At 41.0% G+C, this 22709-nt stretch overlaps 1 protein-coding gene across 10 annotated transcripts in view; it reads left to right on the top strand.

The window, feature by feature from the left end:
- TNRC6B (trinucleotide repeat containing adaptor 6B) overlaps window positions 1-22709 on the top strand; it is a 244137-nt gene that overhangs the window by 160947 nt on the left and 60481 nt on the right. For 9 of the 10 annotated variants that reach the window (XM_059681456.1, XM_059681462.1, XM_059681458.1 and 6 more), the window contains 5 exons: window positions 2045-2132; window positions 9339-9360; window positions 14988-15329; window positions 17532-19871; window positions 22095-22253. In XM_059681456.1, the coding sequence (XP_059537439.1) occupies window positions 2045-2132; window positions 9339-9360; window positions 14988-15329; window positions 17532-19871; window positions 22095-22253 (2951 nt within the window). The remainder of the gene's footprint in view (window positions 1-2044; window positions 2133-9338; window positions 9361-14987; window positions 15330-17531; window positions 19872-22094; window positions 22254-22709) is intronic. The other variant, XM_059681463.1, reaches the window with a different exon arrangement.

Genomic DNA, 22709 nt, shown 5'->3' with positions numbered 1-22709 from the left:
ACTTAATACTTTTTAAAGCATCGTTTATTTAAGTAGGAGATATTCATGCTGTGTTTGCTCTTTCTCAGTAATCAGTTGCACTTTAAAATACGAAAACCAAGTTATAGTATCTGAGTCACGAGGAACCCCATCTTCTTCCACTTGCATCTAGAGGAACAAGAGGCTCTAGGAACCAAATATAACAGGATCTGTGGTCAAACTGCCTTAGGTGGTCAACATCCATCGTGCCAGTTTTCGTAAATCCATTTTCTTAGCATGGCTGCAAGTGGGTTTCACCAAGTGCTCCACGCTGAGCCTGATGTACACATAATCTGACTCCAAAGAAATCCAGCTCTAAACCTAAGAAATTTCAATAAAATCTCTTTCATGATTGTAATTTTAAAGTTTTCATGGAGGTTACCTGTAGAGTGTGAATTGTGCACATTAGGCTTTTGTATATTTATGCTCAGATGTTATACTAGGAGAAATGTGGATGTGGGCAGAGCCACCGAACTTGACATGTAGGTAAAACATTTTTTTCCTGTTGTTGTTTGATTTATGTAAGTACACCATTAATTACATATTCATGAGAGCTCACTTGGGGTTGGTCCTCAGTTCCTTCTGTATGGGTAAAGTGATTCCCACTCCCCAAACTTGAGTCCTTCAGGAACCATCTTTGTGATTTTTGCCGCATATGCAAACTTTTACCTTAACGTTTCTCTTTAATTTATCTGACTTTTAGCTTTTTCCTAGATAATATCTGTGAAACCATGGATTTGATGTGTTGATCCCCTAAAATCACCAGTACTGTTTGGTACTTGGGAACCTGGGAACTACCAGTATATCTCCAACTTGCCTTCAAATTCTGAAATTCAATAGACAAGCATCTGGGGTCTCCTGACTTGAACTTTGAAGTTACAACAGTGGTTGCTTGCATTTTTCCCAGTTGACACATAACAGTGAAAGTTGGCATATCTATACTAATAATAGGGTAGTATGCTAATTAGACTGGGTGAACCAGACATCTTCCAGTCACCCGGTCCTCCTTTTAGACAAAGCCATGGTGGCAGGGACTGAGGCAGAGGCGGTTAGGGGCTATCATGCCAGCAGGGGAGCAGTTAGAGGTGATCAGGCCAGCAGGGGAAAACAGTTAGGGGTGATCAGGCCAGCAGGGGAGGGTGGTTAGAGGAGATCAGGCTGGCAGGCAGAGACAGTTAGGAGCCAGCAGTCCCGGATTGCAAGAGGATGCAGGCCGGGCTGAAGGACCCCCACCCCCACCCCCCGTGCATGCATTTCATGCACTGAGCCTCTAGTATATATATAAAATATTATATTAGAATACATGTTGGGTTATATTCTGTAATATATTAGAATATTAAATTTTAAAGTTACTTTTCAAATATGAGGTATAAATTACATTATCTTAGTTTCTTAAGATTCATCACATTTCTTTAACTAGGATGTTTATTATTATGTATAATTTTTATTTTAATTGAGGAGAGCAAAACCTGATTGTCCTGATTCAGGTGTGCCAGGAAGATGCAACGGTGAACTCACCCAATAAAAAGTACCTGATATATAGGACACTCAGCCTTAAAAACACAAGATATAGGACATAGAGTATTATGTTAATCACTCTGAAAATGTTTGGGGAAACATCTAAATTATAAATACCTTTGTGCCATAATTGAATTAATATAGTCTATGTTATTTGTGAAGAATATTGCCAGAAGAAGCCAATTGGATATTGTCATATATTCACATCACATTCTTTGATGAGTGGAAATACATTAATCGTGTGTGTGTGTGTGTGTGTGTGTATGTGTGTGTGCTTTTAGGAAGATCTCAAAAATACTCACTTTAATGGACTTCTTTGAAGCCAAACTTAATGTCATGTTTTGCAAAAGGGGCAACAAATCAAAATTAGGGATAACTAAATGTGGTTTTTGCATTCTCTCAGTTTAAGTAAAATACAGTGTTCTACTCAGTCACAGAGATGAATTGTTGCATTACACACCATCTACAAGCAGATATTTAACTTTCTGGTCTGATATTACTTTAACAGAGAGAAGGAGCAAGAAAGGGAAGAACAGTTAATGGAAGACAAGAAAAGGAAGAAAGAGGATAAAAAGAAAAAAGAAGCCACTCAGAAGGTGGGTTTATTCAGTTAAGTCTATTAAATAATGCTGCAGCTGATTTTATCAAAACAGCAGTAAACAATACAGTAAACCGTCAATATAATGGGCTAATTTGGACCAGGGTGTGTCCACTAAAGTCAAAAGTCCATTATTTAATAAAATAGGTTTTCTGAATGCGTATGTTAAAAATTTGACAAGTTAGTTTGCATGTTTTTACTTATGTAGACACATTTGTGTAATTAAAATTAAGTATGCATGAAAAGTTTAATTTCACAGGAAAGTTTTCTATATGTATTATAGTAATTTTAAATTTTTACTGAATAGGTCTAGTAATGCATGCATTCTTTAGTCACCACAAATAAACAAATGCACACGGCTGGGGTGTGGCCTAGCACAGGTCTGAACATCAGCAGGCTCAAGTTAAACTGCTACAGAGGAAGCCAGCTTATCTCAGATGCCTAAGCTTGGACCAATCAACTGTGCCAGGAAGCAAGTTAGAATAAGGCAGCTCTGAACAACACATCTTGAATGAAGCTGCAGCAAAGGGAGGTATAGAGAGTTAGGGGTACTAGACACACAGTCCCTTGAGAGCCCATGATCTTTTCTTTTGTAGTTAATCTTTGATACTGCCTAAAGAGATAATCACAACAAGAAGTTGCAAAGCCTAATTCAAAGTTCTGGCCATTTTAATAAGCTGCTATGTAATCTGACTAATCAATACAGCCATTTGACAATTGAAACAGACCAGATGAGCTCCAAAAACATCTCCTCTGTGATGCCAAACTCAGTCTTCCTCCTCCTCTAGATTTGGTTTATAGAGTGAAGCTATGTCCTAAAGTTATTTTTTTTATAATTACACTAGAGGCCCAGTGCACAAAAATTTGTGCACACGGCGGGGGATGGGGGGGTCTCTCAGCCCAGCCTGTGACCTCTCACAGTCTGGGACCCCTCGGGGGATGTCCACCTGCTGGCTTGGGCCCGCTTCCTGGGGGGGATTGGGCCTAAGCTGGCAGTCAGACATCCCTCTGGCAGCCCGGGAGCCCTCGGGGGATGTCCACTTGCCAGCGGGGAGCAGGCCTAAGTTGCAGTTGGACATCCTTAGCGCTGCTGAGGAGGCAGGAGAGGCTCCCACAACCACCACTGTGCTGGCAGCCGTCAGCCTGGCTTGTGGCTGAACAGAGCTCCCCCTGTGGGAGCACACTGACCACCAGGGGGCATCTCCTGCATTGAGCGTCTGCCCCCTGGTGGTCAGTGTGTGTCATAGTGACCAGTCATTCCCAGTGGTTCTGCTGTTAGGGTCAATTTGCATATTACCCTTTTATTATATAGAAGCCTGGTGCACGGGTGGGGGCTGGCTGGTTTGCCCTGAACAGTGTCCTAGATCAGGGAGGGGGTCCTGCTGCGGTGCCTGGCCAGCCTGGGTGAGGGGCTGATGGCTGTTTGCAGGCTGGCCAGGCAGTGAGCGGGGACCCTCACCACATGGGTATTTGGCCAGCCTGGGTGAGGGGCTGAGGGCTTCTTTTGAGGCTGGCCACAGCCCCTTCATGGTGGGGGGGGCCTTACTGGGGTGCCTGGCCAGCCTGGGTGCGGGGCTGAGGGTTATTTTCAGGCTGGCCACGGTCGCAAGCTGGAAGCAGGTATCTGGGATTTATTTATCTTCTATAATTGAAACTTTGTAGCCTTGAGCAGAGTTCAGGGCCGGCAGGGCCAGGTGGGCAGGCGGGAAGCTTGGCTTCCTCCATTGCCGGGGGCAACCCAAACCTCCTGCTCGCTCCAGCTCTGTCGCCGCCGCCATCTTAGTTGGGTTAATTTGCATATTTGCTCCTGATTGGCTGGTGGGCATGTGGGTATAGCGGAGGTATGGTCAATTTGCATGTTTCTCTTTTATTAGATTAGATTGTTCTCTCTATTGAATTGAATGCTGGATTTTTATTATGTAATAAACTGGTATATTCTGGATTCATACATATTTTTTAATAAAAGTGGCATTCACACTATTAAAAAAAAACTGCTGCAGAAAGTCACACCCGTTGACAATAAAACCAGTTACCATGCTCAAGATGTGGTGTGATCACATGCTAATCATTCACCAGGCTTTTTTTAAAAGTCGTGACCATTGACTTAAGTATGTAGACCAGTGATGGCGAACCTATGACACACGTGTCAGAGGTGACACGCGAACTCATTTTTTTGGTTGATTTTTCTTTGTTAAATGGCATTTAAATATATAAAATAAATATCAAAAATATAAATCTTTGTTTTACTATGGTTGCAAATATCAAAAAATTTCTATATGTGACACGGCACCAGAGTTAAGTTAGGATTTTTCAAAATGCTGACACGCCGAGCTCAAGAGGTTTGCTATCACTGATGTAGACGATAGTTATAGATATGTAATATTTATGTCAGCAAAATTACTGGTATTTTTTTCCAACATATGACCTGTTCACTACAATTTGTTAAAAATAACAGTGAATTAATAACAACAAATCACCTATTAATTATAAGCAAATCTTGGTTAAAAACATTTTGTAACTAAGAGGTGTTGATTTTCACCTGTGGACTGGAAGTTTTGTTCATTAAATCAAGTTCCACAAAATCAAGGGTTTACTATATTGAGAAAGGCAAGACATTTACTAACACTTAAATTCTTCTCATATTTCCTTATTTTTGTCATAATCAATCTCTATTTTCTTAAGCAAGCTTATACCGTAGAATAACTTCAAAGTTACTGCAGTTTGCTCTTCTTCTGGCCACCTCCAGCATTGTCATTTATATGAGCCTGCCTTTTGATAATCGCATAAAGAAACCTCCCTCCCAGAGGATCTAATGGGCCTGCTTAGTGTTTTGGGGAAGAGAGCATTGCATAGCTTTGAGGGATTTGCTTAGGGAGATTTGAAAGGAGATGCTAAAAGAAAAAAAGGGCAGACAGCTGTCAACTGAAAAGTCTTAGTTGAAGTGTTTGTCTCCTGGGGCTGTTGGAGTAGAGATGGTTTGAGCCCCTTGCCCGGCTCCCTTTGTGGCTGAGCATGGCCCCCTGCCCTGGACGTTGTCTGAGCTCATTTCCCTCACCTTGCCACTCCTTTAAGCATCACCTGATGTGGGCTTTGGCTTGGCAGGGTTGCTTTCTTCTATTCTCTTTTGGAGGCAAAATTGATTTTTCCTCCTGTTCTTGTTACTACTATCTGAAGCACTTGGGAAGCAGGGGCTCCCCGTGAAAGGCAGGTTTAAGGGTCCCTGCTGTGGTCCCAGGTTATTGAAGATAAGTTTAGGGAGGTGAAAACTGTTAAAAGGTTCAGAGGGAGCTGTATATTTAGAACAAACTCAAGGCAAACACAGCCAATGCTGTATAAGGTAAAAGGGACACTGCAAGTTTTCCCAGCATTGTTGGATATAGCATTTCCCATAATTCAGTTTTCTGAATTATTGAAATTAGTTCACTTATGAATGCCAGCAGTAAAAACAATATTGGAAATATTTTCTGAATTGGAATGCCTATGATCTTGCCATATTAAACCTATGAAACGTATTTTTTTTTTCTTCATTAAAAGGAATATTGCTTATTGTTTGGTGCCGTAATAGATTGCTATGCTCTTTAAGATTTTGTCTGCTTTTAATTGTTTCTGTTTCTATTTATAGTGCTGTGCTTACCATCTCATCTTCCTCCTATTAGGGTACCTGCTTCTAATGTGTTCCTTCTAACCTAAGCTTGTTAGAATTGTCTAAATTGATAGTAAAGAATTTGACTAAAATTGTTAGATAATGACCCGGATGCTTTTTAAATACTTTCTTTTGAATATGCAGCCACATTCCACAACATCGAGGTTGCAAATAAGCAGTTCCACCCACCAGCCATACAGTGTTAAGGGCATTGCCCCCATGCCCCACACATGCTGACCCTCCAACTGGCGTGATGGGAGAGTGAACCTCAATGAAGGCTTCCTTTCCTTTAGGGCATTCGCATTTCATTTACTAACCTGGTATAAAAATCGTATTTTGCAGCTGTGGAATGGATAGTTAATAGGCTGGACGTTAGGGAACTTGACCAAAGGCTGTGAACAAGAAGATGCCAACTAGAGCAGCTGACTAGGATATGTGCAGTTCATTCTCGTCCTTCTGTAGACAATAGTGTTCTCTTAACTTGAAAATGTCAATATCTAGAAACAATTAATACAGAATGCATCTGTAAACTTTCATTGTGGATTCTACTAATGGAAAAATGATCAGAATTAAAGATGGTTTGGATTTATTCAAGAGTGAATTGGGGCCCTTGCCCGGTTGCTCATTGGCTAGAGCACTGTCCCAATACACCAAGGTTACAGGTTCAGTCCCCTGGTCAAGGCACATACAAGATCAAGCAGTGAATGCATAAATAAGGGGAAAGGCAAAGCAGTGTTTCTCTTCTCCCCCCCCCCCCCCCCCGTCTCTCTATCTACCTATCAAATCAGTAAATTTTAAAAAAAATTGCCGAAACCGGTTTGGCTCAGTGGATAGAGCGTCGGCCTGCGGACTGAAAGGTCCCAGGTTCGATTCCGGTCAAGGGCATGTACCTGGGTTGCGGGCATATCCCCAGTAGATGTGCAGGAGGCAGCTGATCAATGTTTCTCTCTCATCGATGTTTCTAACTCTCTCTCTCTCTCTCTCCCTTCCTCTCTGTAAAAAATCAATAAAATATATTTAAAATAAATAAATAAAAATTTAAAGAGTGAATTGGGATTATTTATGCAGAGAATGTAGTTCATTCAGCTGGATGGTCTATCTCTGTGTGTTGCATCTGCATCAAAAATTGGTTAAGTTTTGGGAAAATCACCATAAGTAAAATTTCTAATGGTTAGTTCAGAACAATAAAAATTCAGTCATTTTGTTCAAAAAATGTTCTAGATTGGCTGACATGGGATCTAGGCCAACACATGGCCTTTGATATTATTTTATCATACTGAACTATTGTGAAATTTCAGAATGAAATTGTGATTTAGCAGTTTTAAGGAGAGAACAAAAAGCTTACCATGTGATTGTCTTAGTAATTTTCAACTTTATTATAGAGATGACACCTCAGCTGGGAGGCATAAAATGTGCTGTGATGCAAAGAATTGTGTAGAACGTGCCAGAGGTTCTATTATGTAGTCCTTCAGCCAGTCAATCAGCAAACATTTATGGTTCTTTTTTAGCACTTCCACATCTATTTTGCTGCCTAGCCCATTGCTTTATAATCACTTCTTTGCTTTTGTCTTCCCCATTAGACTATAAGTTTCTCAAGATTTTATTCATATTTACATTTCCAGTAACTAGGATAGTGAGTGCCTGATGCATAAGAGTCACTCAGAAAAATATTTGATAAATGAATAGTCAGGAATGAGTGCTGGCAACATAATTTTCTTGAAGAATTGACTTTTAAACCTAAATTAAATTATTTTGACACAGAAATTAAACATGACCGTTTCCCATTGTGTTCAATGTTTGTGGCAGTTTGTTCTTTCTAGAGCTATCACTGAGTAAACTGTTAGATTTCCATTCATGAGAGAGGTGTCAAAGAAGGATTCCATTAACATTCGTTAGGCTGATGCTGCTAAAGGATCATTGTTCAGTGTTGGCAGAACACATGCTTTGATCATCCAGCTTTTCACCATCTGGGGGACATCTCTTTTAACAGAACCCACATCATAAGACACATCGACATTATTTGGGTTTGTCACTTACACTTGGGGAAGACATTGTCTGTATAACTGATCTTCATAATGGCATTCTAAGAAATATTTACAACAGTATAAACCTTAAATTGCTGTAAGGAATTGGTATGTGGATACAAATCTGTTCATTCTTGGATAAATGGGGTTTTACAAAAAGCATACAGTTGAATTAAGCTCTCTAACAATTAGTACTGGGAAACACTGTCTACCAGAAATTCAGTACCGTAGAATTAGCTTGTCTTTTAATGCAAGAATGTAAAAAACACTCCAGGAGGTCACAAAAGAAGATTGTTTAATTCAGATTCAATGTCTGACACTGGTGTGCTGGAATTTATTGTGAAATGGGCTGGTTCGCTACAGGACATATCCCTCCAAAGATGAGCATGTTTTTATGAACACCTATGGCAGTAATTTAGTATGATTACTAGTCACAAATAATCAAATCTCTTCTTTTCTATATGAATATTTTTATTGTGAAAGTCAGAGACACAATATAAAAATGCTTTGAAAGATTGACTCTTGGGAAAAGGGTTCAAAATTACCTATGATCTCAATAATGTAAGATAAACACAATTGGAATTCTGGAGCACTTTTTTGAGTATTTTCTTTTGGATGTTTTTTTATGCATGCCCTTTTGTGGTTTTGTTTTAGTATTATAGGGCATGTATAATTAGGCACCCTTCTTTATTTTCCTCTCTTATTAGCAGAAACAGTTTTTCATATGCCTCCCAATCATAATTTCCAAACTCTCTAATAGCCCATCATTATATTCAGCCTGTCCAACCTTTTAGGTTAATCACTTTCAAAGATATATCAGTGACTGTATAAAAAAATACTTTTAACAAAGGAATCTTTATTTGTTCAAAATTTACATATTTCACTCTTGCTGTATTTCATACTGATTTACATAAACTTTGATAAAAATAGCCAACATTTATTGAACGTTGGCATAGCATATCTGTTTAATCTTTACAACAACCTTTTGCAAGCAGATGCTGTTATTTTCTCCAGTCACCAGATAAATAGAAAACTCAGATCGAACAGCCAGGAAGTAGCACAGCTTGATTCTGAATCCTGTTCTCCTACCATGCATGACCTCTGATGCCTTTGGTGATGGCCTCGGAACTTTTGCTTTCTAGATTTGAGATCAAGTGTGTGAGTCCATACTCACAGGGGAGTCTTTTTATCCCTCTGGCGAATGTAGTTTCTGGACCACATCCATGTGCTTTTCTCGAGTCATTAAAAATCAAAATGGCAAACGGCATTCCTGGTTCAAGGACTTCATCACTTAATGAGAGTGGAATGCTTTTTGTTCTAACTTTTAGTGTCCTTCATAATGATGCCATGTAAGTTATGATGGCCACTGTTTTTAGAAGGATGTCTGAACTGACTCGCAGCGTCTTTTTCTGGATTTTTAACTATGTCTGTGTATCTGGTAGCTGGAATTACTTGAGTTACTGGAATTAAAGTTGTCTTATAATATCAAATTAGAAAGCAAATCTCATTGACTTATATCTCTTCATTTATTTTGCAGGTCACGGAACAAAAAACCAAAGGTAAATTGGGTTTTGTTTTTCCTTTTTAAGTCATTAGAATCTTTTATGTTTAGATTTTACACCCTTGCTGACTGAGCCTCCAGAGCACTTGAAAAGTGAAAGTGGGTGTAGAGTAATTAAAGTTGGTTGTTTGAAGTCACTGAAGAGCAGTGGTGACAAATAAAAAGTACTTGTCATGGTGTTTGTAGTGGCCTTTGTAGTAGCCTTACATTTTTTCAGGAAGTAAAAAAGTTTAGAAAAAGTGATACTTGTTTTGAAAGCATATGGGTCATGATTTTGAATTCAACCTTTTCAAAATTCTTCTTCCATCATTTTTGTTTAAGTGAAAATTCTAAGAGAACAGGACAGGGATTTCTGTTGCAAGTTATATGAAGGCATGGACTAGAGTTGGTCCTCCTACCCAGGTAACAGGTAATAAAAAGCACTTCAGGTAGAAGCTAATATCGCCCGTTTTTGGATATTTAGAATTGAGTTTCTGGGATTGATGCAGTAGATTTAACAGGGGTGAAGGGTAAGGTTAGATATTAAAAGATAGATTACTTAATGGAGGGATTTAGACATAGCATTTTAGCTTTGTTAAAAAACTATTCAGGTGATGGTTGTCTTGATGGGTATTATCTATGAAATGATTAGTTTATAAAAGCTAACCTGACCTTAGATGCATTAGTAAAATATGGTATCTAGAAAGGGATGTTCAGTTCCTGTAATAGGCACCACACTATGGAAAGAACAGAGACAAATCTTTGTGGATGGTGTGGCATCTGGGCCAGATTGGTTAAGAAATCTGAACCTGTGTCACCTCTAGGAAAGTTAAACTCCCAGGGATATTTAACCCCCAAGGGAAGGCTTCCCACCTGGGGAAGATCAGTAACTGTCTTCAAAGATTTAAGGGCTCCTCTGGTGCCTAACACTTAGCAGTTCTTTGGTAGATGTCTGCTGGATGTTTTGTTCATTTAGACCCATTCTTATCCCAAAAGTACCAATGATGAGTGAAAGCAACACAGAAAAGCTTCCAGCTCAGTATAAATTTAAAAAATTTACATATTGTTGTCCAGAGCAGTAACTCATAACCTTTACCTTCTTGGGACATACCTGCAGGACAGCATCTTTCCATTAGTATACCTGGGGTGATGGACCATTGCAGTGCATTGGTCACAACTCTGTTTTTTGAGCCTATTCTAGAAGGCATATTACAGTGAGTGCATGTTGGTGGTTGGGATAATCTTGAGTTTACTCTAATTTATTGATATTTGAGGTGGGGGTTTTCCCCAAGTAAGTAATTTACAAACTGAATTACTTGCAGTATCCACACCTTGAAGAGACACCTGTGTGTTCTAACACTGTGGTAGGAGCTATTTCTTCAGGGATGGAACTGGCTTTCTCTAGGGAGTGAATGAATGTGAGGTATTATAAGACATGTGGCTCAGGTAGGTGGCCCAGATGAGAGGTAATGAGGATTTGAACCTGTTTAGGAGCAGTGGTGATAGAAAGATGCTTTGGTTCAGTAGAATATAATGGTGATTAGATAATGGACACCTTCCAGGTTTCTGACTTGAGCAGCTGGTTGGATAATGACTCCATTCCTTGAACCAGACGATAATGGGAGGGGAGCAGGGTAACAAGTTTGAGGGTGTCAGGAAGGGTGGAAGAGTTCTGAGTTGGAGATAGTAATTTGGGAAAGATTTTTACATAGTGGTAGTTAAAGCCTAAGCTTGGGATTGTTTGTGGTCAAATAAATATGGGAAGGGTGCAGGCCTAACCTTCACATGAAGATTTTTCTTAAACTTATGACCCAATTCACCTGCCATCCTGCAACTCTTAAGGGTATAGTCAAAAGCAGGAGTTGCCAGCTGTGACCCTTGAGCCGAATCTGACTCACTGCCTGCCTGTTGATGTACAGCCCGTGAGCTAGGAATGTTTTGTACATTTTTAAATGGTTGGGAAGGAAATAAAAGCAACAATTTTACAACAATAAAAATGATATGAAAATTGTATTTCAGTGTCATAAAGTTTTATTGGAACACAGCCACACTTATTCATTTTATACATTGTTTGTGGCTGCTTTTGTCCTAAAAGTACAGAAATGAATCGTCAGGACAAAGACCATATGGCTAGCAAAGTCTAAAATACTTGCTCTCTGGCCCTTTACAGAAAAAATTTACTGACCCCTGACCAAAAGTATGAGAAACCACCCTGGCCAGTGTGGCCTTCGTTGCTTGGGTGTCATCCTGTGCACTGAAAGGTTGCTGGTTCGATTCCTGGTCGGGGCACATGCCCAGTTTTCGGGCTTGATCCCCAGTATAGGGGCGTGCAGGAGGCCGCAGTGATGTTCCACTGTCACATTAATGTTTCTCTCTTCCTCCTTTCCTCTCTGTCTAAAACCCAATTAAAAAACAAAATCTTTAAAAAAAAAAAGTATGAAAAACCTGCAAAAAGGAAGAGAGAAAATCTGAAGAGTGAGCTGGAGTAAGTCTTACAAAAACAAAGAGGAAGGGAATAGCCAGTAATGTCAAGTTGAAGAAAAGGTCCAGTGAGTGCCCATTAGACCAGCAGGCGCCAACCTTTCAGACCTCATGGACCACCAGTGGTCCACAGACCTCCAGTTGGCAACCGCTGCATTAGACAGCCATGACGGTCACTGTGATTTAATGAGGAGAGAAGCTCCTAGGGCAGTGATGCCGAACTTTTTGAGCTCGGCGTGTCAGCATTTTGAAAAACCCTAACTTAACCCTGGTGCGGTTTCACATATAGGAATTTTTTGATATTTGCAACCATAGTAAAACAAAGACTTATATTTTTGATATCTATTTTATATATTTAAATGCCATTTAACAAAGAAAAATCAACCAAAAAAATGAGTTCGCGTGTCACCTCTGACACACGTGTCATAGGTTCGCCATCACTGTCCTAGGGAGGTGTTAGGGCAAAAGCCAGTGTACATTGAGTTTGGGGAGTGAGTGGAAGGGAAAGACATGGAGACAGTGCTTAGAGGTTACTGAAAATTGTTCAGTGCGCATGGGCCACTCACTGTCATTAATCTTTGAGATTTTTTTTGTACTACATTTTAACTGATTATTCTTCACAAGAAATTTTCAGTCTAAAATAATGTCTTTTCTAGGGCTTGTTTGTATTTACTACTTTTAAACACTTTTTTAGGTTTTTTATGTGGGTGGTTTTTTTCATGTTTTAAATCCCTTTCAAGTTATTTAAAGAAAATAGTAATTTGTATTGGTTCTGCCTTTTTCAGAATATTCTTAATATTTTTATCTTTTAAAAAGTAGCATCTTACTGAAGTTTTCCAGAAATAGGGGCAATTAGAAGTTCAAACTGAGATGAGAATGGTATAAGATAATTAAGGCAACGGAAAGGGAAAAATATTCAGTCCTTAGAGTAAGTAAATGTTTTTGGAGAGTAAATGAATAATTTATGATTCATTCTATCTCTGATGTGATGGTGGGGAAATGCCCTGAGGTGCTTCAGCAGGGAATGTTGCACAATGTGTGATACCCACTAGATTTCTTTGGTGGTTCTGTGCGTATTATAAAGTTAGTTGAACTGGTGTTCAGACCTCAATGCAGTAGGCTGGTCTTAGTGTGTCTTATTCTATCTTAGGGGAATGAGTCAAGGCTGTAACAGACCTCGCTAACTTAAAGACTAGCCCTTTTGTAGAAGAGCAGCCTCATAGGAACCTAGCTCCTTCCATCCTAACAACCACTTGGGAAGAACACCCCGCCACCCCCCACCCCCAGCCTTTGCCAGCTTCTTGTGTATTCTCATGATGGGGAATGGGGATTGAGAATGCCATGTGGTATTGAATCTTCCAGGCACAGATAGAAAATGGATCATTAAATAATTCATCTTTATTCATCAGTTTATCAGTTATTTATCCATTGGCTATTATAGCAGAGGGTGCTGTGTTAAAAATATTAGACAATGACCAGTTTATTTTCTTAGGTCATACGTTTATTCTGCTCGCCATGATCATTCTGACCTGCCTTCCTCACTGGGAGGCCCGTATAGCCTCCTGACGGGCTCGGCTTAGACCCCAGGGTTGCTTTGACATTACTTCAGGCATCTGCTCCTTTCTCCTATTACTCAGAGGGCTCACCGGTGTCCAGTGGGTATAGATGATGTATCTCTCTCCTCATAAAGGAGCCAGTTCAACGAGTGACATGCTGGCCCAGCATCACTTCAGCAGTCAGAACGGTACTGCCACCAGAGCTGACCCTAACGTTACTCTGGATGTCAGGGATTTTGGCCTCAGAATCATCTGAATTATCAGGCTCAGTGATTGTTTCTGTATTACTGCCAGCCACTATTTGCCAGGTAAATTTTCTTGGAAAGGGTGGCAGTCTTTTGGTAGGATGGAGCAAGGAAGGTACAGATCCAGAAGAACAGCCTCCGTAGGGTTGAGCCGAGGGTCCTGCAGAGTATAGCTTGACAGTCACCCAGCACATCCCCACACTTCCTTTTGCCATTTTTTAAAGTGAGCAAAAACATTAAATTATTAAAGTCAATAGGGAAAGTATCTACATTTTGAAATTTTTATTTTAAATAAAGAGTTGGAAAAAACATACATGATACACTTAAAATGGGAGGAGGTGGGGCAAAAGCAAAATGAGTATGACATTTCTAATATTTACACACAGTGACAAGCAAGAGTCTTTGAGTTCAGGTAGCTGTCGTAACTAACGAGTTGACTTTGTGATCCTCTAGATCAGCGGTCTCAACCTGTGGGTCGCGACCCCTTTGGGGGGTCAAACGACCCTTTCACACGGGTCGCCTAAGATCATTGGAAAACACATATATAATTGCATATTGTTATTGTGATTAATCACTGTGCTTTAATTATGTTCAATTTGTAACAATGAAAATACATCCTGCATATCAGGTATTTACATTATGGTTCATAACAGTAGCAAAATTACAGTTATGAAGTAGCAACGAAAATAATTTTATGGTTGGGGGTCACCACAACATGAGGAACTGTATTAAAGGGTTGCGGCATTAGGAAGGTTGAGAACCACTGCTCTAGATTGAGGTTCCCTGTGGCAGACCTTAAGAAAAAAGGATGAAAGATGTATTTCTGGCTTTGTGGGACTTAAGATCTGATGAGGAAGAAGGGTCTATAAAGGGAGAATTTCAAAATAATATGGAAAATTCAGTGGTAAAGAGAGATGGACGTCGTGTTCCAGGAGCACAGTGAAGGGTGCTTAGCCTACCTAGTCCAGGGACTTTGAGAAAAGTTTCTCAGAGGTAGGTCTTTAAGAATGTGGATGACAGAAAGGGTCCCTTGGGCTAAAAGCCTTAAACTTTACCAAAGACTTTGCCTAGGAACCATAGGTACTGTACCCTCAGAGCTGCTGGGCAGCCCTTGGGGAAATTCCACTATTGCTTCCCTCTCCTTCTTTGTGGAATGGAATTCCATGATATTGGTATCTTTGAATACTTGTCACCTTCACCCTACCTTCAGTAAACTAAAAGTGCTGGCAATTTGGAAAGGCCATGTCCATAAGGAGTAGGATTATTAGGTTGTCTTATTGTAATTGGTCCCACATAAACACTCTTAAAAATGATCTTTAAAAAAATGTATTTGATTTCAAAGGTTGTTTCCCAATCTCTTTCAGTGCCCGAAGTGACGAAACCAAGTTTAAGCCAACCAACGGCCGCCAGCCCAATTGGCAGCTCTCCATCGCCACCAGTCAATGGTGGCAACAATGCCAAAAGGGTGGCAGTGCCGAACGGACAACCGCCAAGCGCCGCCCGCTACATGCCTCGGGAGGTGCCTCCGCGATTCCGTTGCCAGCAGGACCACAAAGTGTTACTAAAACGTGGGCAGCCCCCTCCACCATCCTGCATGCTCCTCGGGGGTGGGGCAGGGCCTCCTCCCTCCACAGCACCTGGAGCAAACCCACACAACGCACAAGTGACAGGAACGCTGCTGCAGAGTGAGAGTGGGACTGCACCAGGTGAGGAATCGGTGTCGCCGACTTGAATTCATGGCAGCTTTAGAGAGGGAGAGCACTTTTACTGCCTAATGTGAAGTCCACAAAAACATTCATTATAAAGACTATTGGAGTTACTGAAAAGATGGGGAAGGATCCCAGTATGAAATGCACATCAGCATTTCTCTGCTGAAACTGGGTTTTAGTGTCCAGTGAGTGCGTGCTCTTGGCAAGAGAGGTTAATATAGCTGCTCTTTGTCATCGCTCTGGAGCCTTCCCTTCTCAGACAAGAGCATTACAAATTTAAGCCTCCATTGTTCTATCTGTCACCACAAGTATGTGCTCCAAGTATGATTGGAAGTGGGCTAGTGCAAGGGGGTGTTCAGAAGCTTAGATGCTCATGTTTATGCTCCCAGAATGCTAGGCAGGTAGAAAGAATGGTCTCTTAGATTACTCTGTAGAATTTGGGGGATTTTTAGATTTTTTTAAAGCAGTATTTCTTTAGGGGGGCCCTTGATTTGGAACATTATTAAAAACTGTATGTAGATACAAGGATCTTTAGCTAAAGGGCTCTACTAGAAATTCTGTGATTTTTTTTTTTCTCCCCAGTGTGTGAATACTAAATTAGTTAACAGTAAGGACTTTCAAATACATATTTTTAGCTCGTTAATAGATTTCAACTTATCTCTGAAAATTTATTTATTTATTTTGAAATTGTAGTAAAACTCAGAACTTGAGCACCATTAAGCATTGGCAAAGGCACTGAATTGTGGTTGTTATTAGGATGCTTTATTCTAATCTAAGTTTGAGTATAGAATTGCCCAGAAAATTCTTTTACTGTCTCATGTGCAGAGTAAGGGTGGAAAGAAACCTGGGATGACATAGGCTTCATGCAGAGATAAGCCCTATGCATGAGTCTTTCCTGTGGTGACCATCAGGCCAGGCCCAAAGCCCTTGGAAGCCCTCCTGGCCCTTCTGTCTTGGCCCCTTATAACCAAAAACAAAAGGAAGTACGTGAGGGGCAGTGTTTCTGGTATTGATTTCTGCAGCCTGGTCTAGCCAGGCCTTGATGTGGACACGGGTCCAGTGTGAGCCAGAATCTCTTGTTTATATTTTTAAAACCAAGGAGGCCCCTAAATTTTAAGAATTTGAGATTCTGTGCTTCCTGATTTTATATGGCTTTATGTAATATTTTTTTCAACTTCATATTGATTTTAAGCTGCTTGGTTAAAGGAGTTAAATAAGTTTAGAAGAAATTATCAGGCTTAAAACATATCATTTTCCCTCCACCAAATAAGGTAAATTCCACCAAAATATGTGCTAAACCAGACTAATTCATCAGATTAAGTTCCTTGGGCATACACACTGATTCATGCTTGTCTGCCCTTGGCATCTAGCTGGGTGGCATTATTCAGGCAATGCTCACTGAGCAGCAATGGACTGGACACTGTAGAATTCAAATGTTAGCAAGATAGGGTCTAGCAAGGGACAAGATAGGGTCTCTGCCTAAAAAGCACTAACATAGGGGAGGGAAGACATGAACACAATGTCTTCCCTCCCCTATGCACTGAGCAAAATGGCTCTAGACAGGAAAAGACTATTTTTGGTTGATGAGCTCATAAAAAACTTCAGTCAAAAATGTGGCACTTGAACTAGGCCCCAAAAAATGAGCAAATTTCAGTGTATGAATTTAGGAGGAAAAAACAGTAAGTGCTGATGCTAGTTGTGGAATGTCAAGTAGTATGGAATGTAGATGTCTACATAGAAATAGTGGAAGATGAGACTAGAAAAGTCACTTGGTCCCAGGTCATAGGGTATCTTGATCAAACTCTAGACCGAAGAGTTCAGCTTTATTCTTGTGCAATAAAGTGATATGCTTTAGAAAAGTCCCTCCAGCCAGGAGTGTTTAGAGTGGGTTGGAGATGCAGAGCAAGCAGGGTGTTGTTGCATTGTCTCAATACAAGAAGGCCCTTCTCTGTCAGTAGGAATGGCAAAGGGGTAGCTTTAAGAGATGGTGTGGAGTTAGATTTAGCAAGTACACCAACCAGGTAAGACGAAAGAGAAGATGACTAAAATAGGGGTGGTACAGTTCACTAAGACAGGCAACTGGGTGGATAAGCTAGTTTGTGGGGAAGTGTGACAAGTTTTCTTGGGGGCTGTTTGAGCTGGAGATGTTAATAGAGTGTGCATATGTATCTTTGATTGATTAGACAATCTCTTTCCCAGAGTCAACCCTTGGAGGTGCTGCTGCTTCAAATTATGCAAATTCCACTTGGGGCCCGGGAGCCTCCTCCAACAACGGCACCTCCCCCAACCCAATTCACATCTGGGACAAGGTGATTGTAGACGGGTCAGACATGGAAGAGTGGCCTTGTATTGCCAGCAAAGATACTGAGTCTTCTTCCGAAAACACCACCGATAACAACAGTGCCTCAAACCCTGGCTCTGAGAAGAGCACTCTGCCAGGAAGCACCACTAATAACAAAGGAAAAGGGAGCCAGTGCCAGTCTGCAAGTTCTGGGAACGAATGTAATCTTGGGGTCTGGAAATCTGACCCTAAGTCTAAATCTATTCAATCTTCCAACTCTATTGCAGAGAGCAACAATGGACTAGGAAATTGGAGGAATGTGAGTGGTCAAGATAGAATTGGACCTGGCTCTGGCTTCAGCAACTTTAACCCAAATAGCAACCCATCTGCCTGGCCAGCACTGGTTCAAGAAGGAAATTCTAGGAAAGGGGCATTGGAAACAGATACTAGTAATTCCAGTGCACAGGTTAGCACAGTAGGTCAGGCATCCAGGGAACAGCAGTCAAAGATGGAAAATGCGGGTGTTAATTTTGTTGTCTCTGGCAGAGAACAGGCTCAAATTCATAACACTGATGGACCAAAAAATGGAAACACTAACTCCTTGAACTTAAGTTCACCAAACCCCATGGAGAATAAGGGAATGCCCTTTGGAATGGGCTTGGGGAACGCCTCCAGGAGCACTGATGCCCCTTCACAAAGCACTGGAGATCGAAAGACTGGGAGTGTTGGATCTTGGGGTGCAGCTAGGGGGCCTTCTGGAACTGACACAGCCTCTGGACAAAGCAATTCTGGAAACAATGGGAACAATGGAAAAGAGAGAGAGGACTCCTGGAAAGGAGCTTCTGTTCAGAAGTCAACTGGGTCAAAAAATGATTCTTGGGACAATAACAGGTCTACGGGTGGGTCCTGGAACTTTGGCCCTCAGGACTCTAATGACAGCAAATGGGGTGAAGGGAACAAAATGACATCTGGGGTCTCTCAGGGAGAATGGAAACAGCCGACTGGGTCTGATGAGTTGAAAATTGGAGAATGGAGTGGTCCAAACCAACCAAATTCTAGCACTGGAGCATGGGACAATCAAAAGGGCCACCCCCTCCCTGAAAACCAAGGCAATGCCCAGGCTCCCTGTTGGGGAAGATCTTCCAGCTCCACAGGAAGTGAAGTTGGAGGTCAAAGCACTGGAAGCAACCACAAAGCAGGAAGTAGTGACAGTCATAATTCTGGCCGTCGCTCATATAGGCCCACACATCCTGATTGTCAGGCTGTCTTGCAGACTCTTTTGAGCCGAACTGATTTGGACCCCAGGGTGCTCTCAAACACCGGCTGGGGCCAAACTCAAATTAAGCAGGACACGGTGTGGGATATTGAAGAGGTGCCAAGGCCTGAGGGGAAATCTGACAAAGGGACTGAGGGGTGGGAGAGCGCTGCCACACAGACCAAGAACTCAGGGGGCTGGGGAGATGCACCCAGCCAAAGCAATCAAATGAAGTCTGGATGGGGGGAGCTCTCAGCCTCTACAGAGTGGAAAGACCCCAAGAACACAGGAGGCTGGAATGACTATAAGAACAACAACTCTTCCAATTGGGGAGGGTGTCGACCAGATGAAAAGGCATCTTCCTCTTGGAATGAGAATTCCAGCAAGGATCAGGGGTGGGGAGGTGGGCGCCAGCCCAATCAAGGATGGACTTGTGGAAAGAATGGTTGGGGAGAGGAAATTGATCAAGCAAAAAACAGCAATTGGGAAAGTTCTGCAAGTAAACCTGTGTCTGGGTGGGGTGAAGGAGGGCAGAATGAAATTGGAACTTGGGGGAATGGTGGGAATGCAAGCCTAGTTTCCAAAGGCGGGTGGGAAGATTGCAAAAGATCTCCAGCATGGACCGAGACAGGCAGACAGCCCAATTCCTGGAACAAACAGCACCAACAGCAGCCACAGCAGCCACCGCCACCACAACCAGAGGCTTCTGGTTCATGGGGAGGCCCACCCCCACCACCTCCAGGCAATGGACGACCCTCCAATTGCAACTGGAGCAGCGGGCCACAGCCAGTAACCCCTAAGGATGAGGAACCCAGTGGCTGGGAAGAGCCATCCCCACAGTCAATTAGTAGAAAAATGGACATTGATGATGGCACTTCAGCATGGGGAGACCCCAACAGTTATAACTACAAGAATGTGAATCTGTGGGATAAGAATGCCCAAGGAGGCCCAGCACCTCGAGAACCAAATCTGCCTACCCCAATGACCGGTAAATCGGCATCAGGTAGGCAGCTGCTTTTCTTGCAGGTTTTAATGAAGAAGATAAATCCTAAACCAAGGCATTTTTATTAAGCTGCATTTATTCAATTTAGCTGTGTTCTGGGAATCTTTCTTACATTAACAGAAGCTCTTTTTTTTTTTTATAAAAGGATAGTGATAACAGATGCTAGTAGTACATTTTAATGTTCTTTCTTGGCAAAAGAAAAAGATGGTATCCCAGGGTTAGCCTCCCAAAATTATTCTTTTGCAATTGTATTGGTCTGCAGAATCCTAAAGACATATTATCTTGCTAAACAAACTATGCTCTAGATTTAAAAATAAGGAATTAAAATAGTAGCAGAAATAGACCTGATTTCCATTCTGGTTCTGCACATGGCCACATCCTCTGTGTTCTCTTTCCCCATTGAAGGGAAGTGTTGTGTGCTGTTCTTGCAGAGGCCATCATTATGCTGTAGCAAAGCTCGGATCCGGAGGGTTTGGTCACTTTCCAAGTGATTTTAACAATCACCTTTGAAAGTAGAGTACTTTGTGTAAGAGGTTGTTATCTCATGATAATCACGTGTCCACCTTATTCGAATAGGAAATACTATACCTAGGATATGAAAAGTAGTGCTGGTAATATCATTCTTAGTTTGGCATTGTCAACTTGAATGCCCCCATAAAGCATATAGTTCAACAAACTAGAGGGATGCACTATTCAACTGCTTTTTTCCTCCCACATTTGTTTTTGTTTGTTTGTTTTTGTTTTCTTAGTATTAATCACAGTATTCCATTTTCCACTCACTCCCCAAAGTGTTCAGTGAATTTAATTATGGCCACTTAGAAAATGATTACTTTTAACTAGTTCTTTTTTATTTAAAATCAGAAAAAGAATGAGAAAGGAAATGCAGATTGTTCATTAATTCCTTGTCTAGAATAAAACCTGCTAATATATTAAAAAACAAACAAAAACTTTATCCATATAGTCGGCCCTCTGAACCCACCAGTTTCCCCATTGACAGATTTTATCCAACCACAGATCAGAAATATTGGGGGGGGGGGCGGATCTAGCATTATGTTGTTGTGTACTATGTAGGCCTACAATGGTTGCGTCTGTACTGAACACGTACAAACTTCTTTTCTTGTCATTATCACCTAAACAATGCAGTGTAACTATTTACATAGTATTTACATTGTATTAGGTATTAAAACAAATCCAGAGATGATTTAAAGAATGATGGAGAATGTGTGTAGGTTACATGCAAATATTATTCCATTCTACATAAAGGACTAGTGCATCTGTGGATTTTGGTTCTGGAACCATCCTCCTCAGATACCAAGGAATGACTATAGTAAAAACCTTCAAACTATACAGAAAAGCAAAGGGTAATAAAAGAATCTTAGTCTCTAGGGCAGCGATTCTCAACCTGTAGGTCGCGACCCCTTTGGAGTTGAACGACCCTTTCACAGGGGTTGCCTAATACCATCGGAAAACATATATAATTATAAATTGTTTTTGTGATTAATCACTATGCTTTAATTATGTTCAATTTGTAACAATGAAAAGACATCCTGCATATCAGATATTTGCATTACGATTCATAACAGTAGCAAAATTACAGTTATGAAGTAGCGACAAAAATAATTTTATGGTTGGGGGTCACCACAACATGAGGAACTGTATTCAAGGGTTGCGGCATTAGGAAGGTTGAGAACCACTGCTCTAGGGTCTCTTCCCACAGGTAACCTCTTAGAATTTTGTATCTCATTCAAACATTTTGTTCATACCTATAGCAAAATATGTCTAATCCTTTAATAATTATACACAGAAGGCATTACATTATGTACACTGTTCTTCACTTTGCTTTTATCATTATACTTAAAAACTTTCCATATTACCACATACATTTTTGCTTCTAATTGCTTTGTATATAGTATTCATTTTATGGATGGCCCACGATTGGTGTAACCAGTGCCTTTTTGATAGAGATATTTGGGCTGCTTCTAAATGGTTTCCGACAGTGATGCAGTGGGCATTGTTGTACATGTAATTTCATCTACTTTCATAAGTTTAACTATGGTATAATTTTCCGACAGTGGAATTATTGGGCCAAAAGTGATAATGCCAAATGCCCTCCATGAACATGGAACCCACTTGTATTTCTCAGAGTGCCTGTTCCCCACCAATCCACTGGATAGTATGCTGTTTAACACATCATTCTTAGAGCCACATTTCCTGTCTTTACAGTCTGGAGCAAAAGCACACCACCTGCTCCAGATAATGGTACTTCAGCTTGGGGGGAGCCAAATGAAAGCAGTCCTGTGTGGGGCGAAATGGATGACACAGGAGCATCGACCACAGGCTGGGGGAATGCACCTTCCAACGCTCCAAATGCCATGAAACCTAGTAAGTATACAGTGTTATTTTTTTAGGGATCCTCTGTTAATTTGGGGGGTCAGACATTTTGGGGAGGGCTGTTTAGTGTTTAAACAGTTGTTGCAGTGAGATTCAGAACCTTGAATCTTTAAATGGTTAGCAGCAAATAGTGGTGACTGGAATTGGCATGTGTTAAAATGCGCACAGTGAACTAAAAGTCACAAGTTAATTTTGTTGATTTTGCACTAGGTTTAGTATCTGGACAGAATTGAAATGGTGATGTGGTGCCTTTTCTTTTCCTTGTTTCTTCCTTCCTTCCTTCCTTCCTTCCTTCCTTCCTTCCTTCCTTCCTTCCTTCCTTCCTTCCTTTCTTCCTTCCTTCCTTTCTTCCTTTCTTCCTTTCTTCCTTTCTTGCCCAGTAACTGAAATACTGCTTTCCACATCTATTTTGCATTTCTACTCTTTTTTTAGTATTGTTTAAAAAGA

The sequence above is a fragment of the Myotis daubentonii genome, chromosome 2 (genome assembly GCF_963259705.1).
Source record: "Myotis daubentonii chromosome 2, mMyoDau2.1, whole genome shotgun sequence".
Classification (NCBI taxonomy): domain Eukaryota; kingdom Metazoa; phylum Chordata; class Mammalia; order Chiroptera; family Vespertilionidae; genus Myotis; species Myotis daubentonii.
Note: the sequence above shows the minus strand (reverse complement) of the source record. Positions and strands in the feature narration are given on the sequence as shown.